Source organism: Haliotis cracherodii, unplaced genomic scaffold (genome assembly GCF_022045235.1).
Source record: "Haliotis cracherodii isolate W230 unplaced genomic scaffold, xgHalCrac1.p SCAF_16, whole genome shotgun sequence".
Classification (NCBI taxonomy): Eukaryota; Metazoa; Mollusca; class Gastropoda; order Lepetellida; family Haliotidae; genus Haliotis; species Haliotis cracherodii.
In genome coordinates, this window is record NW_027266271.1 from 26,224,132 (window position 1) to 26,238,190 (window position 14,059).

General features: G+C 39.0%; 1 protein-coding gene across 1 annotated transcript in view; it reads right to left on the reverse strand.

Moving 5' to 3' along the window:
- LOC139464011 (26S proteasome non-ATPase regulatory subunit 3-like) overlaps positions 1-8,132 on the reverse strand; it is a 35,155-nt gene extending 27,023 nt beyond the window's left edge. The window contains exons 1-5 of the mRNA XM_071245522.1: positions 7,885-8,132; positions 6,729-6,919; positions 5,771-5,911; positions 1,972-2,108; positions 92-282 (exon numbers count right to left, since the gene is read on the reverse strand). Coding sequence (XP_071101623.1) covers positions 92-282; positions 1,972-2,108; positions 5,771-5,911; positions 6,729-6,919; positions 7,885-8,002 — 778 coding nt within the window. The 5' untranslated portion in view covers positions 8,003-8,132. The remainder of the gene's footprint in view (positions 1-91; positions 283-1,971; positions 2,109-5,770; positions 5,912-6,728; positions 6,920-7,884) is intronic.
- Between the last annotated feature and the right edge of the window lie 5,927 nt (positions 8,133-14,059).

The following is a 14,059-nucleotide window of genomic DNA, read 5'->3' on the forward strand; positions in this document are numbered from 1 at the left end:
GAGATAACTGAAGTAATATATATGTTGCAGCAAAGGTGACACCTGGCACTGGACAGATATCCAATGAATGAGGAATGAATCTTACACTTACCTAAGTAGTACAAATATCGTGCCCATTCATTATTTGAAGCTGATTCTGGAAATGTTGACTTTGACACAAGTTTGTCAGCTTGTTCATAGAGGTTGAAATGAAGATAGTTCCTAAGCAACAAGTTAATCAGTGATGCTTGGCCTTCATAGTCCGACCTCAAGGTTGCTGTACGTAAACGGGCATGGAGGAAGCTGTAAACACAAACATAGTCTTGAACTATTTGCAGACATGTTTCTCTCGGTTGAGTACATTATGAATAAGAGAGAAACTGCTTTCTTCTTAGGGGTATGCAATGGCTAAGGGAGGTAATTAGCTTGCGTATGTTACGGGTATAAATAAGGAGCATGGAAAGCAGCTCGTCTCTCTCGCTAGTCAGAGAACACTGAACATAAGTTTTGTAATCCATTATTAATATGTATGATTTAACAAAATATTTATGTATGTTTCTGTTTGCAGATTTTCAATTCTGACGAGAAGGATTGTGCGATCGGGGAAGATGTGGAGTGTGGGAATTTTCATTGAGCAGTTACGCCCCTGTCGGGTTGGTTTATATATATACCAGTATGTGTCTGAGTTGGCTGACGAGTCGTCATAATACGTGAAAAAGTTAGTTGTATATGTAATACATCCAGTTTTGGAAGTTAGACTGGCGAATAATACGCTCATGGAAGAAATGATGTAAATATATACGAGTCATTAGAATATGTGCAAGAACTGTGGTCTAAATGTATAATCTGTGATGGAGTAGGCTAACGAGCCTTAATAATACGAGTGTAATGAATGTATATACAGTTTGTATTATGTATTTGTCTGAAGTCAGTATACCATGCTAACATACTAATTTTAAGTCATAATACTGTATACCTCATAAGGTTTATCTACATCAAATAGATATTCTGTAAACTCCCCAGAAAAGGGACGATTGACTTCATTGGGAGAACTTGGTCAAGAGCAATTTTCTCTTAAATGTTGTTTTTGATCTCTGGTTTACGTGTGAGACAACAGTTCCATATATAATGATGTATTATGGAAGTGTATATATGTTGATAAGAGGAGTTGGAGTATTTAACATGTACGTAAATAAACTGCCGTGTGTCGACACTGCGGCCGGGCCATTGTAAATATTGGTGTTATGTCGTATGTATATATGTCTGGGTATGTAGCATTGCATAGTATGGAGAGGAGAATAACAGTTTCAACAAAAAAGAGGTAAGGTGAAATTGGGTTTAACATTGCATCCAAGATTATTGCACTCACACAGCGAGCACCAGACAGGGTAACAACAAGTACCATTTTTTAACATCTTTGGGTATGACGCGGCCGGGGATCAAACCCTGACACTAGACCTTGGAGGCGGTCTCAACGAAAAAGATACAAAAGCACTTTTACAAAATTTCATTTCGAGATAAAGTCAAGTATGCTATCAGAAGACACTGTGATACTAATTGAACATGTAGAAGTCTTTGACCCAAGCTGAAAATCATCAAAAGTCTTATCTTGGTTCAAGGAACTGCCCAACGTCAGATTTTCTCTTGATGTATGAAACTTTGTCCTTTTTCCTACGTATTTACCACACTATTTGATCATGTCATTAAGTCCAAAACTTGCAAATAGTAGAATAATAAAAGAATTGTTGTCAGTCATATGAGCATGTTCTGCAACATAAAAGTGACATTCCTAGGAGATCAACAAGGGCCTCTCCAGATGGTTTGTCCAGATGGTCAATATGACATTCAGATTGTGTAAGTAATAATTAGCCAACGAATCTTGATTCAATAAACTTGACATTTGTATAATCAGGACAACTGCAAGATATTGAGTGAGGGTTGTTTCACTGTATCTCTCCCTCTCATTGACACGTCAGTTCACCAAGCACTTACCCTCTGATTTTCTCCAGCTGGTTTGTAAGCTCAAAGGTTCTGGAGTAGTAGAAGTAGCACTTGGCAGCTAGCATGTCAAGTGATCTTCTGTTCTGTGGTAAGATTTTCTGCATCAACAGTTCTGCACACTTTACAGCCTAAAAAAGAATCACATGAGAGATTAGATTAAGATGGTTATGTGTTATAGATGATATATATAAAGACTGAGTATGGTTCAACATTGCTTTAAACAGTATTTCAGTTATATCATGCCCGCCTGATGCTGACAAACCTAGACCTGGACTATGAACCCATGATCATAAGTTTCTGGAACGCCTAATGGACATGTCTGCATATGCCCCCATGGTTATATCAGTCAGTTTTGAAAAACACTTTTGAGTCTTCTAGCCTGAACATGGCTATTAACATCAATTTCATCAGATTTCAGTGATATCATATGGAATAGTTTTACCTACATGGGCAAAAAAAATCATGTGGCATGTGCCCCAGGGTCATATCATGTCATGAGACAACAGCGTGTTGTTTCTGTGATCCAGACAGCATTGATGACGCCATTTGAATCTAATTGTGACATGAGGTTGGAATGACATCACAATGGAAACGATGTCATAGCTGAAGATTGTTGAGGTCATTCGACAAATTGTGGTTCCACTGCTGTTGTGACTTGAATTTTCATATGGGCAAACACTAAACTTCGTCTCTGTATGCAGACATATTCTTCGGTAAAAATAGAACATTAGATGGGGGTTCAAGTCATACAATGTTTATGACATGTGCCTAAATATCAGAATTTAGACACTCTTGTCGTAACATAGTTTGACATGAACACTCATATAATGTTCTATTTATTAACTGAGCTTACTAGAGCGAACATAATTTACTAGACTGGGGCTTTGGACTAGTAACTAAAGTTGCATATTATTACATGAGAACCAATCAAAACTTCTACATGTTTCACAAGTGTCTGAAGGCATAATTCTTTTTGAATCAAATGGTAGAAGATATCAGAGACAGGCTAAGAAAACAAAAGCATCTAGTGCTCTCACAGGCCATTTGAACACTATGTCAGGTTCTTATTTTCAAGGAAGAGCACTACCCTGGGGTTACAACTTCCATGACAGAAATAAACTAGAAAGTGTTTTTACTCGTAAAAACATATGTCTCCCCCCACTCCCCTAACCTCCATTCATTCGTTTACTTCACTTTAAACCCCATCTCTTCATTCCCACCCTCCATTACTAAAAAACAGAGACAAAAATAGAACTCCTAGAAATTTCAAACAACTAATGGGCACCACTTCAGTGCTGGGTTAATGTGTATACAAAGTTTCGCGAAAAAATATTAAACGGTTTCTGAGTTATTGTCAGGAAACGAAGCTTACCCCCATTCAGAGCCTATGTTCAACTTATCTCCATGGAAACGAGAAAAAAATTAAAATGTCAAAAATCTCTAAATAGCAAAAGGCACCACTTCAGTGCTGGGTTAATGTGTATACAAAGTTTCGCGAAAAAATATTAAACGGTTTCCGAGTTATGGTCCGGAAACCAAGCTTACCCCCATTCAGAGTCTATGTTCAAGTTATCTCCATGGAAACGAGAAAAAATAAAAATGTCAAAAATCTCTAAATAGCAAAAGGCACCACTTCAGTGCTGGGTTAATGTGTATACAAAGTTTCGTGAAAAAATATTAAACGGTTTCTGAGTTATGGTCCGGAAACGGTGGGAATGCCGACGCCGACGACTACGGGAACCGTGCCAAAAACAATATGTCTCCCTCCATTCTGGGGGAGACATAACTACTTTGACTTTAGTAGGAGGGTCCTCGAACATTGTGTACCCCTCTCACGTTAATGAACAGTAACATTTCAAGTGCTCTGCAGTGAAATTTACAAAGTACATTATCTTGTCCACCAATCACGGGGCTGAAATGTGTTATCAGCGTGCCATGGGAATTCCTTGCATACCCTGACAGTTCATCGGGTGCATCTGGGTAGCGGTCAGGATTTAACACGGTCAAGGCTTGAAATTGCTCTTAAGATATCTTTGGAAAACCTAGATGCAAAGTGTTGCATAACTTGTCGAAGAGGTCAGTGCATTGCTTATGACAGGCATGTACTTGTAACTGACCACTCGTCAGTGTAGGTCAGTTTCAATCCTCCGTAGGTCACTTCACATTTTCAATAAAATATTCCTCATTGTCATCAGAAGTTTCTAGCAAATACTGGCAGTGTTTTTCTGAGGCAGCTGCCTCGTGGTTTTCTCACAAATATTTATTGACTGGTACATGATATTTACTCTCAGTGGATGGGTTTAACGCAACATAAAAAACGAATCGCCAAAACGCACCATTTTAATGAATATGTGGGTATCATGCACCCATTTCTCGCGAAATAGAAAATGCACGAACTGTCACGAACTGTAGTGGGTATAAAACTGTGGCCGATTCTTGGACCTACCAATCCTTGGTCAACAACGCCATGCCTAACTCAAATACAGAGAAACCAGGCTATCTGACGTTTGGAAGATGGAGAGTCTGTCCAAGATGTTGCCTGTCATTTCAATGTTAACATAACCACAATTTACTGTCTCCTGCATCGATACAATGCTACACTGACCACAGATGACCTTCCTCGGAGTGGTCGTCCTAGGGTCACCACACCTCAACAAGATCGGCAGATTACCCGTCAATACCAGCGACATCTGTTCCTAACTGCAAGTGAAAGTGCTCGACAGACCATAGGAACACATAATCAACACACTAGCCCGGACACTGTGATCCGACGTCTCCGTTCCAACAACCTCAGATGTCGCCGACCAGCACGTCGTCCTGTTCTCCAACCACGGCATCGACAAGCACGACTTCAGTGGGCACAGGGTCATCACAATTGGCGTCATCCTGAGTGGAGGCGTGTCATCTTCTCTGATGAAAGTCGCTTTGGTGTCTCCCATGCAGACAGAAGAGAATTTGGCGGCGTCGAGGTGATCGTTTTGCTGACAGAAACGTTGTGGAAAGGGATCCATTGGGTAGACCTAGCGTCATGATACGGGCAGGGATTGGACTTAATGCGAGACTTGGACCCATGTGCTTTTTGAATGTTGGTCAAGGTCGGGGAAACGGCGTAGCTGCTCAGTGGTATATCGACGAAGTGATCAGACCCCACGTTGTTCCATTTTTTGCACAACATCAACAACATCAACAACACATTTTCCAGCAGGACAACGCTCGTCCCCATGTTGCCAGAGCTACCATGGCCTTTCTGCAACAACACAACATCCGTGTTCTACCATGGCCAGCCCTCAGCCCTGATCTGAACCCCATCGAACACTGGTGGGATGAGGTTCAAAGGCGTCTGCACAATGTCCCTACAACAGTCGATGAACTACGCACAGCTGCTCTGGATGTGTGCAGGAGGATCCCTAGGGCCTTCACAAATCATCTGATCCACTCAATGTACAGGAGATGTGTGGCAGTGATCAATGCTAATGGTGGTCACACCAGGTATTGACTGACATTTTGGGTATTGACCCGAAACAGTGTAAGCCCTTAACATTTGAAAAAAAACCAATTATGTCATCTGCCTTTTAATCCATTCAACTGTCTTCAGTCAAATTTTTGTCAATCTTGCCCTATAAGTATTTCTTGTCTTTACTGTTGAAAATAAATAACATGTATGCTGCATACTTGACTTGCGTTTCTTTTGCGTGTGAGTATAGAAATAACAACGCACAGTGGATGTATGTGATGGAGCAATGTAGGGTATACAAATCCATGTTGCATTGAATGAGTAAAATCAACTTACCTCAGTATACTTCTTGGTGTCAATAAGGTGTATGACTACCAATAGGTGAATATAGGCATCGATCTCAGGCATGAGAGGTTGGTTAGCCAGTTTCCCCGAACGAGGGCGGAATGGTGCCCCTATGCCATTAACCTCCTTGGGCTGAAACAAAACATACAAGGTTGAATTCACAAGATTTAACAATTGCAAAAAACATGCTAAGTCATTGTTTGTCACTAAAAGCAACTATTACAAGAATCCAACAAAATAACCCACAAGATATGTAAATAGCAGTACCTTGAAAAATTGGCTGTCATATTATAGTCAAGTAGCGATAATAGCAGGATTGGTGATACACGTAGCATTGTGTATTGTGTACATGTATCATAAGAAATATAATCTACATCAACATGACTTATCGTGTTAACTTACAACTGATGGTTGAACCAGGATAAAAGAAATATTGCCACTGATATTTGTATAACTGAAGTATTATTGCTAATAATGTGGACTTGGTGGGAGGGACAACTCATCATCATGATCATGATGATCATGCTCATAAAAAATATCATCAGTTCATGAAATTCAAATGACTGCACATAATTCTACCATGAATTTGGATATTACTCAATTCTTATTGGTCAATCAGATAAATCAATCACAATGACCACTTCTGATTGAAACAGATGATATAATGGCCTCATATCTGCACAAGCTAATATTTACAGAAAAGTGTTTCTTTCTCAGTGTCAGTAGTCATTTTTAAATTATTGTATGGGCAATTATAGGTTATAAACACAGAATTTTAATGCCACATTCAAAGTATGAGTGACAATAACTTTGGGGCAGAAAACATAATAGAAATCGACTAAAAGTTTCGGTGCTTGTCGGTGCGTGAACAATTCAGTAACACTACAGTGCATTGTGAACAATGCAATTCAATAAAGTATTGACATGTAAACATTAATGACATTTCTACCTCAGCCACAAACTTGGTGAGATCTTCTTTGTTGCTTTGAGCTGAGGTGAAATAGCCATGGATGAGTTTGTTGAGAATCTTGAAATTTAGCTTTCTCCTCACTGAAACAAGCCCTCTTACAACACGTGACATGAACCGAGGCTCTTTGGTAGCCACAGCTTTTTCAATGTGACGTACATGCTCACGGATATCTGAAACAAGTGGAAAAAATAAATGACATGGATGTTTGCAGCAATAACAAAGTCAATATTTATTATTCCTATGTTTTTCTGTAGCAATATTCCTGCAACATAACGGGAGCCTGTAAATAAGTGAGTCTGGACCACACAATCCATTGATTGATATTGTGAGCAATGATCCACTATGTCAGGGAACGATGACATGTCAAGCCTGACCAACCAATACCTCAACATGATTAAGTTGCCTCATATAGGTTACTGGAGGCCCAATCGAAACCAAAATACCCAGAATCACACTGTAACATGATCAGTATACTGTAGTGTGGCCTCTTGTATTGTTATACCCCTAAATCTAATTCTTATCAAATATAACTTAATTTCTTAAACATGTTTCAATGTACATGACAAATGACTCTTAAATGATTCTAAATATCTAAAAAAATGCTAAACTATGAACCTTAAAAAAGGAAAGAAATAATATTATCATATTTGTTGTTGTTTTTTATTGGGAGTCTGCAAAACCTGTGCCTGTTTAAACCAAACCCTCTTCAAATTTCAATGAAGGCCCTCCATATTATTAAAGAACAACTTTCTACATATCAATATAAAATTTCAAGGATAGATTTTATATTATCCTTGTTAACTAGTAAATAATACTAAATATAATAAACCAGGTTGTCAAAATATAATCAATGACATCAATCACCAACATGATCTGCATCCGATATAATTCCTACAAGGTTATCATCAGGTACATCAGGGACTAGACATATTACTGCGGAATGTTGTGTAGATCTAATGATCAAGGTGGTGATAGACAGTGAAAATCAACAAAGCGAACTGGAGTCACCAGTTTGGTCTTTTGGTAGTTTTACACATCCGCTACAAACAGCTTGATTTTAATTCAATTTAGACACGTTTCACATTTCGTCTATGATAGATATCCTTTTGCTTGTGACTTTGTTTGGCTAAAATACCTTCCAAAGTGAGCAGTTCGGGGTCTTTCTTCACTTCAGTTTCTTCTTTCTTGTCGTCAGGCGTGGCAGGACTCGAAACGTCCTTCATTTCAACATCTACACTTTGAGCTTTAACCATGTTGAACAGCTACAAATAAATATTTCCTCAGTTCAGGCTGAAGTAGTTCAGTATGTGCCTGTAACGACGATCAAAATCTGTAATTCACAGTGAGAGCAGCATGATCAACGCCATGGCATGATGTGCAGAATTTTCTAATATGGCGGATAATAGATTCGCAGTAATGTCATCGATAGTTAAAGCAAATATCAATTATTTGCGCATTATCAAATACAATACATTTTAGAAAATAACATATATATAGATAATACATACATTTTCCAAGATTAACTCGAGGAATATTTTTAACCAATCAAAATTGAGCATATAGTCACTGCCATTGCAGGTTTGTGTTTTCTCGCACTGTGTTCACGGTTCGAAGACACGGCGATATCTAAATATAATCGGCTGATAAAATATGATGTTTACAGAACAAAACAAATATCTAGAGGGCAAATATGTAACGAGACACCACATCCAGCCTTTCTTAATTTGCGAAACTAAATTAAATTAATTAAATCGAAATTACCCATGTGCATATTCGATCGTACATAGATTCATTGTCCAATCTCGTTTCTAAAGCATTCAACTGGCAAACCAAAATTGGGGAAATTGTGTTTTATGCCGCTTCAACACTGAACAGCTTTAGTTATATCGTGACATCTGTTTGAGGGAGGAAAGCCTGAACTGATACAGGCGTGAGGCAATGTATACCACTTTTGTGAAATCCACGAGCACAGGCATTGTCTTAAAGGGGCACTGATCTAACGCAATTCCCCGGGACTGGTTGATGCCTTTGTTATAGTTTTTCCCAGTGAGTACCCGGATGTATAGCAGAAATCTAGACTAGTTTGCGACCTCTGCTGCGAAATTCGTAAGCGCATTAATCACTTTTATGGGTAGTAATAAGGGCGTATGGTCACATTGATCAACAAAATGAAATACAGTTTTTGAGAAGATATCGAAATGTAGGTATCTTTGTGAGTAGCATCGGTAATGGTGACGAAGTTTTGATAAGTCAATTGCTTGGTAATTTTGCGATTTTCGTTTACTCTATTTTGACGTGCAACACAAAGTAAATATTTCACCTGAGCATATGCTTTTTGTATAGTGTGTATATTTTTTTACTGTCAAATGTGTAACAAATGTATTAAACGTCTAAATATTCAGTTATTTTACAAAGTGACTGAAAAACATTTCCATCTGTATTATTATGACAACGAATTCCAAACATTTTGATGTTTAATGTCATCACCAAGAGACTGAAAATGTTACGTTGAAAAGTACATTTCAAAGTTGTTTGGCTTTTAATCCTACATAATAATCTGTTGTGATGTTTGTAGGCCCTTTTGATCGTTTTGATCAATCTGGACAGATTTTTTAGTCAAAATAACTGAAATATTTACACATTTTATAAATTACCGGAGAGAATCACATTTTACAAATTGACGGTAATATATACACGCTTAGAAAGGAAAAGACCTGTGACAACAACGTCTATCGCGCATTGAAGAATTTCCCAACCAATACGTAGAGAAACAAGAACGAATCGGTTCAAATGAAGGAAAACAAAATGCAAATATCATAATTACAACCTACCAAATTTATGTGTATAAGTTTTAGGCAGCTTCCCTGTTCGAGGAATGTATCTGTGAATATCCACACAAAGGAACAATATCCCACTTGTCTGCAGCTGTACAAAGAAACTTATTCGATGTCACGTGTCTCAGTAACAATCAAATATTTTAAAAGATGTATATCGTTTCGGGATATTATAACCCGTGTTCGTTTCTCAACTGATCGCTTGGATTGTTTCAGGTGTTTTACATAGGTGTCAAGTCTCAATGGTCGGTTGAGAAAGCCCACGTGACAACTGTTTTCATAACGTCCACGGTTCCTAAAAATTCCATTGAGTGATACATAACAATGATCAATCAATCAATGTATTATCAGTTAACCCTTTGAACAAAGTATGATGTTTTTACATCGGCACTTCGCGCCATGATATGAGTGTATTCCCTTTGTTTAAGTAAACCTAGACATGTAAACACTCACTCTTGACATATCCACTGTGCAAGATAACAGTAATTAATCAATCAACGTATTTTCTGTTAATCCTTTGATGACTAGGAACGATCCGTTAATTTACAAAAAAAAGTATATCAACTGATCATTCATCTCTTGCTGGGCTGCCACGTGCATATTGCATAACACACATTTCACCTCACTTCAAACCTGGATTTAGATTGAATAATTACCCCAGACACAATAAATGCCAAATGGGAACCTTTGTCAGGTAATCAAAGTGGTGCTACCACTAATTGTACCTGTAATAAATTCATTAACTGAGCATCAAGTGAATGACAACAAATGCACAAGTGTAGGGTTATACGAGAAAATGTGGATGACAACAAGGGAGTATAGTAATCGTATTATCGACGCAAGCCGAAATCCGAAAATGCTTTCACTGCATGGATACTTTTTTTAGTATTAAACTATAACCATCGGGGGTATTTCCAAATGACGACATCCGATTAGCTCCCTTGTTTTTTTTGTCTGTTTGTTTAGGCTGAAGAAATTAATTAACATACGCCCTTTGTCGAAATCTTTATAGATCACAGTTAACCAATCAGTGTTCAAAAATGCGTAAAACTAATATTGCCTCCAGCCTCCAAGTTTATTTAGCTGTCCTTGCAGACGGTAGCCCAGTCTCTGGTCACGCTCAGTTGCGTTGCGTATCATCCGGGTACTCACGGGGGAAAAACAATAACAAAGGCAACAACCAGTCCGTTAGATCAGTGCCCCTTTAAATGGTACAGCATTATCAGTTCGAATCAAGGAATCCTCGCACAGGAACTCGTTATTGGTCAGTAAATAAAAATATGTACCCCCTATATGTAAGTATATATAGCATACTTTTCTCTACTTACATTTAGGGGGTATATATTTTTAGTTACTGACCAATAACGAGTTCCTGTGAATCCACGTTTTGTAATCCGGCACATCTAAGGGGCGCAACTCTGCCCTGGTAATTCCGGCGCCTTTGACGAGCAAACACCCCTCCGATGTGATTTAGGTAATTACCCCAGGCTACAGGCCCTTTTAAATCATGCATGAAAACACACAAATATTTTCTAATTTATCATCATTTTACCTGTCAAAGCACCTTTTAAAGCTGACCCGTAAAAATCCGGGGTAGAACAGGTCTACAGCAACCCATGCTTGCTTTATAAGGCGACTATGCTTGTCGTAAGAGGCGACTAACGGGATCGGGTGGTCAGGCTGATGCATGTCAACGTATCCCAATTGCGAGGATCGATGGTCATGTTGTCAATCACCGGATTGTGATCACTTGATTGTGTGGTTCAGACTCGATTATTTCCAGACCGTCGTCATATAGCTGAAATATTGCTGAGTGCGGCGTTAAAGTCCAAACAACAACAACGAAGTAAATTAAGAAGGGAAACTCACTTATCTTCAGCACCTTCGTGCTCTCTACCAGGCAGATAGTGAATTCGCTGTTTACTAACCCTCTGGACCGCTGTTACTAGTTAAGTTAGTAGAATTCACTAGAGTCTTTTCTAAGTGTATGTGGACCAAATGTTACGTCCAGTGGTCATCTCATTTGCTCAGCGCGTAGGTCAGAACTTTGAGTTCCAGGATGACAACGTACGTCGAGACTTAAGAACTAGTCTCCGAAATGAACATATTTTGCAGAAACAAGTTATTAAATTATCTAAATAAAATACAATAGAAAAGAGCCCTGCAGTAATTTCTACTTGCTCACTCTTATAGACTTGCATATGCTTGTATTGGACATATTTGTTTCAGGGCCTGAGTGACAGAGCTGTTGCAGTCGCCTGTCTAAAGCAGCGAGGTGTCACAGCATTGTCAGGCCAGTCAGATCTCCAGACAGGTAACTGATTGAACCGATGGGATGTTCTAGGCCGAAAGATTAGCAACCGACCTAAGCGTTCCCAGAATTTGCAACAGCTTGGACAGACCTACAAGAAGAATTGCGGGATACAGGGGAGACAATCCGTCGTTTGGTATCCAGCGTGCGCAGAAGATGTGGTGCCTGCATCGATGATCACGGGCCATGGACCAAATACTAGTATTGAATTTACCATGAAGACTGAACTCCACAGCGTATTTTTTACAAAATTTAATAATTTCTGAAAAGATTTGGGGTTTTCCTTAAATATTGTCCCGGGACGTGATATAGAAGCTCTTACCATAACAGCAGTCGTCCCTTAGAAGTCTCTCACTTGTTGAATGTGAGTATCTATCTTTGATTTAATTAAATTCAACCGAGAGAGTTGAATAAATTGAAGTATATTAACGCCACATACTAAGGGGCTTATCTTATTTACCATGTGGGGGCGGTCGGGTAGCCTAGTGGTTAAAGCGTTCGCTCGTCACGCCAAAGACCCGGGTTCGATTCCCGACATGGGTTCAATGTGTGAAGCCCATTTCTGGTGTCCCCCGCCGTGTAATTGCTGGAATATTGCTAAAAGCTGCGTAAAACCATACTCACTCACTCACTATAGCCCCTTAATAGTCTTGAACGCGACGTTAAATCGCGTATGACCTATAGCTACGTTTGATACATTTGCAGGGTAAATAAATATAAAAGGCTGATCCCCAGCTTGATATAGGCAGGGGAATTTCACGATCTCTCTCTGTCAACATCGGAGAACGTTTGAGAGCCGGGTATAAGTAACACGAAAGGTCCCAGGGAACTGTGTGATCTATTTTACATTATGTAAACGTACGAAGCAAAGAGAAATGGATCAAACGATAAAGCCCCGAAAGATAGATAACTCAACGACATAACATGCCAGCAATTTTACCGAGAAGTACAGGTTTTGTTTGTTTGTAGTTCAACGCCGCACTCAGTAATATTCCAGCTATATGACGGCGGTCTGTAAATAATCAAGTCTGGACCAGACAATACAGTGATTGACATCATGAGCAACGATCCACGCAATTGGGATACGATGACATACATCAACCAAGTCAGCGAGCCTGACCTCCCGATCCCGTTAGTCGCCTTTTACGACAAGCATGGGTTAGTTCATATAGGTACCTCACTACTTTCCAACTGACATCTGCTTTCGGATTTAAATGAACGTCTTCCTTTCATAGCCTTTTCATTGGGGTTTTGTTTTGTTCGTACTTTGAAAAAAAGAAGGGAATTGATTAGTTTTTAGGAATCTTCATATACTACCATGACAGTGGTATGTGGCCGTGTATGTTGTAACTCCATATCGGATGAGGGGCGGTCGGGTAGCCTAGTGGTTAAAGCGTTCGCTCGTCACGACGAAGACCTTAGTTCGATTCCTGACATGGGTACAATGTGTGAAGCCCATTTGTGGTGTCCCCCGCCATGATATTGCTGGAATATTGCTAAAAGCGGCGTTAAACCATACTCTCTCACTCACTCACCATATCGGATGATGAGTACGGCGTCTGATTGATTGAGGCGCTCGTACAATGTTAAGTAGTGGTAGTGACACAAAATGATTAAATCGTTTAGTTGACTGAAAATTATCATGTACAGAATTAAAAAGCAAGTGTTTGGATCTGAGTTTGGATCGCCAAAAAAATGATAAAATCAAATGTTATGTCAGTTTGGAAAAAAATCATGTGATAGCAGTCTATGAGATCTTACGAGAAATTACGATATTCGAGGAACAAAATTTAAAGCTGAACCACAATTACAGATTTTCTGGAAGATCCGCCTTGAATAAGTCGGCTTAAGATTGCATGCACACCTAAGTCCTGTATGTATAATATTTACTTTCCTATTTCATATGAGATAAAAACAAGGCTTTTGTTTCTGGCGTATTGTCTGTTTAAATACTTTCAATGAACTTGCTCCTTTCACTACTTGAGGTTGATGCCGCATACAGCTGCCGTCATAAATGAAGGAGTAGAGTAGTTGCTTAAAATCTGGGGATTGAAAGAATATATTGTTTCGTTGGTTATAATCAGTAAACGATTCACTTGTTGAAGGAATTAACATTTATTATATTCGTTAGCTATTACCAAAGACGTATATAATCTATATACGTT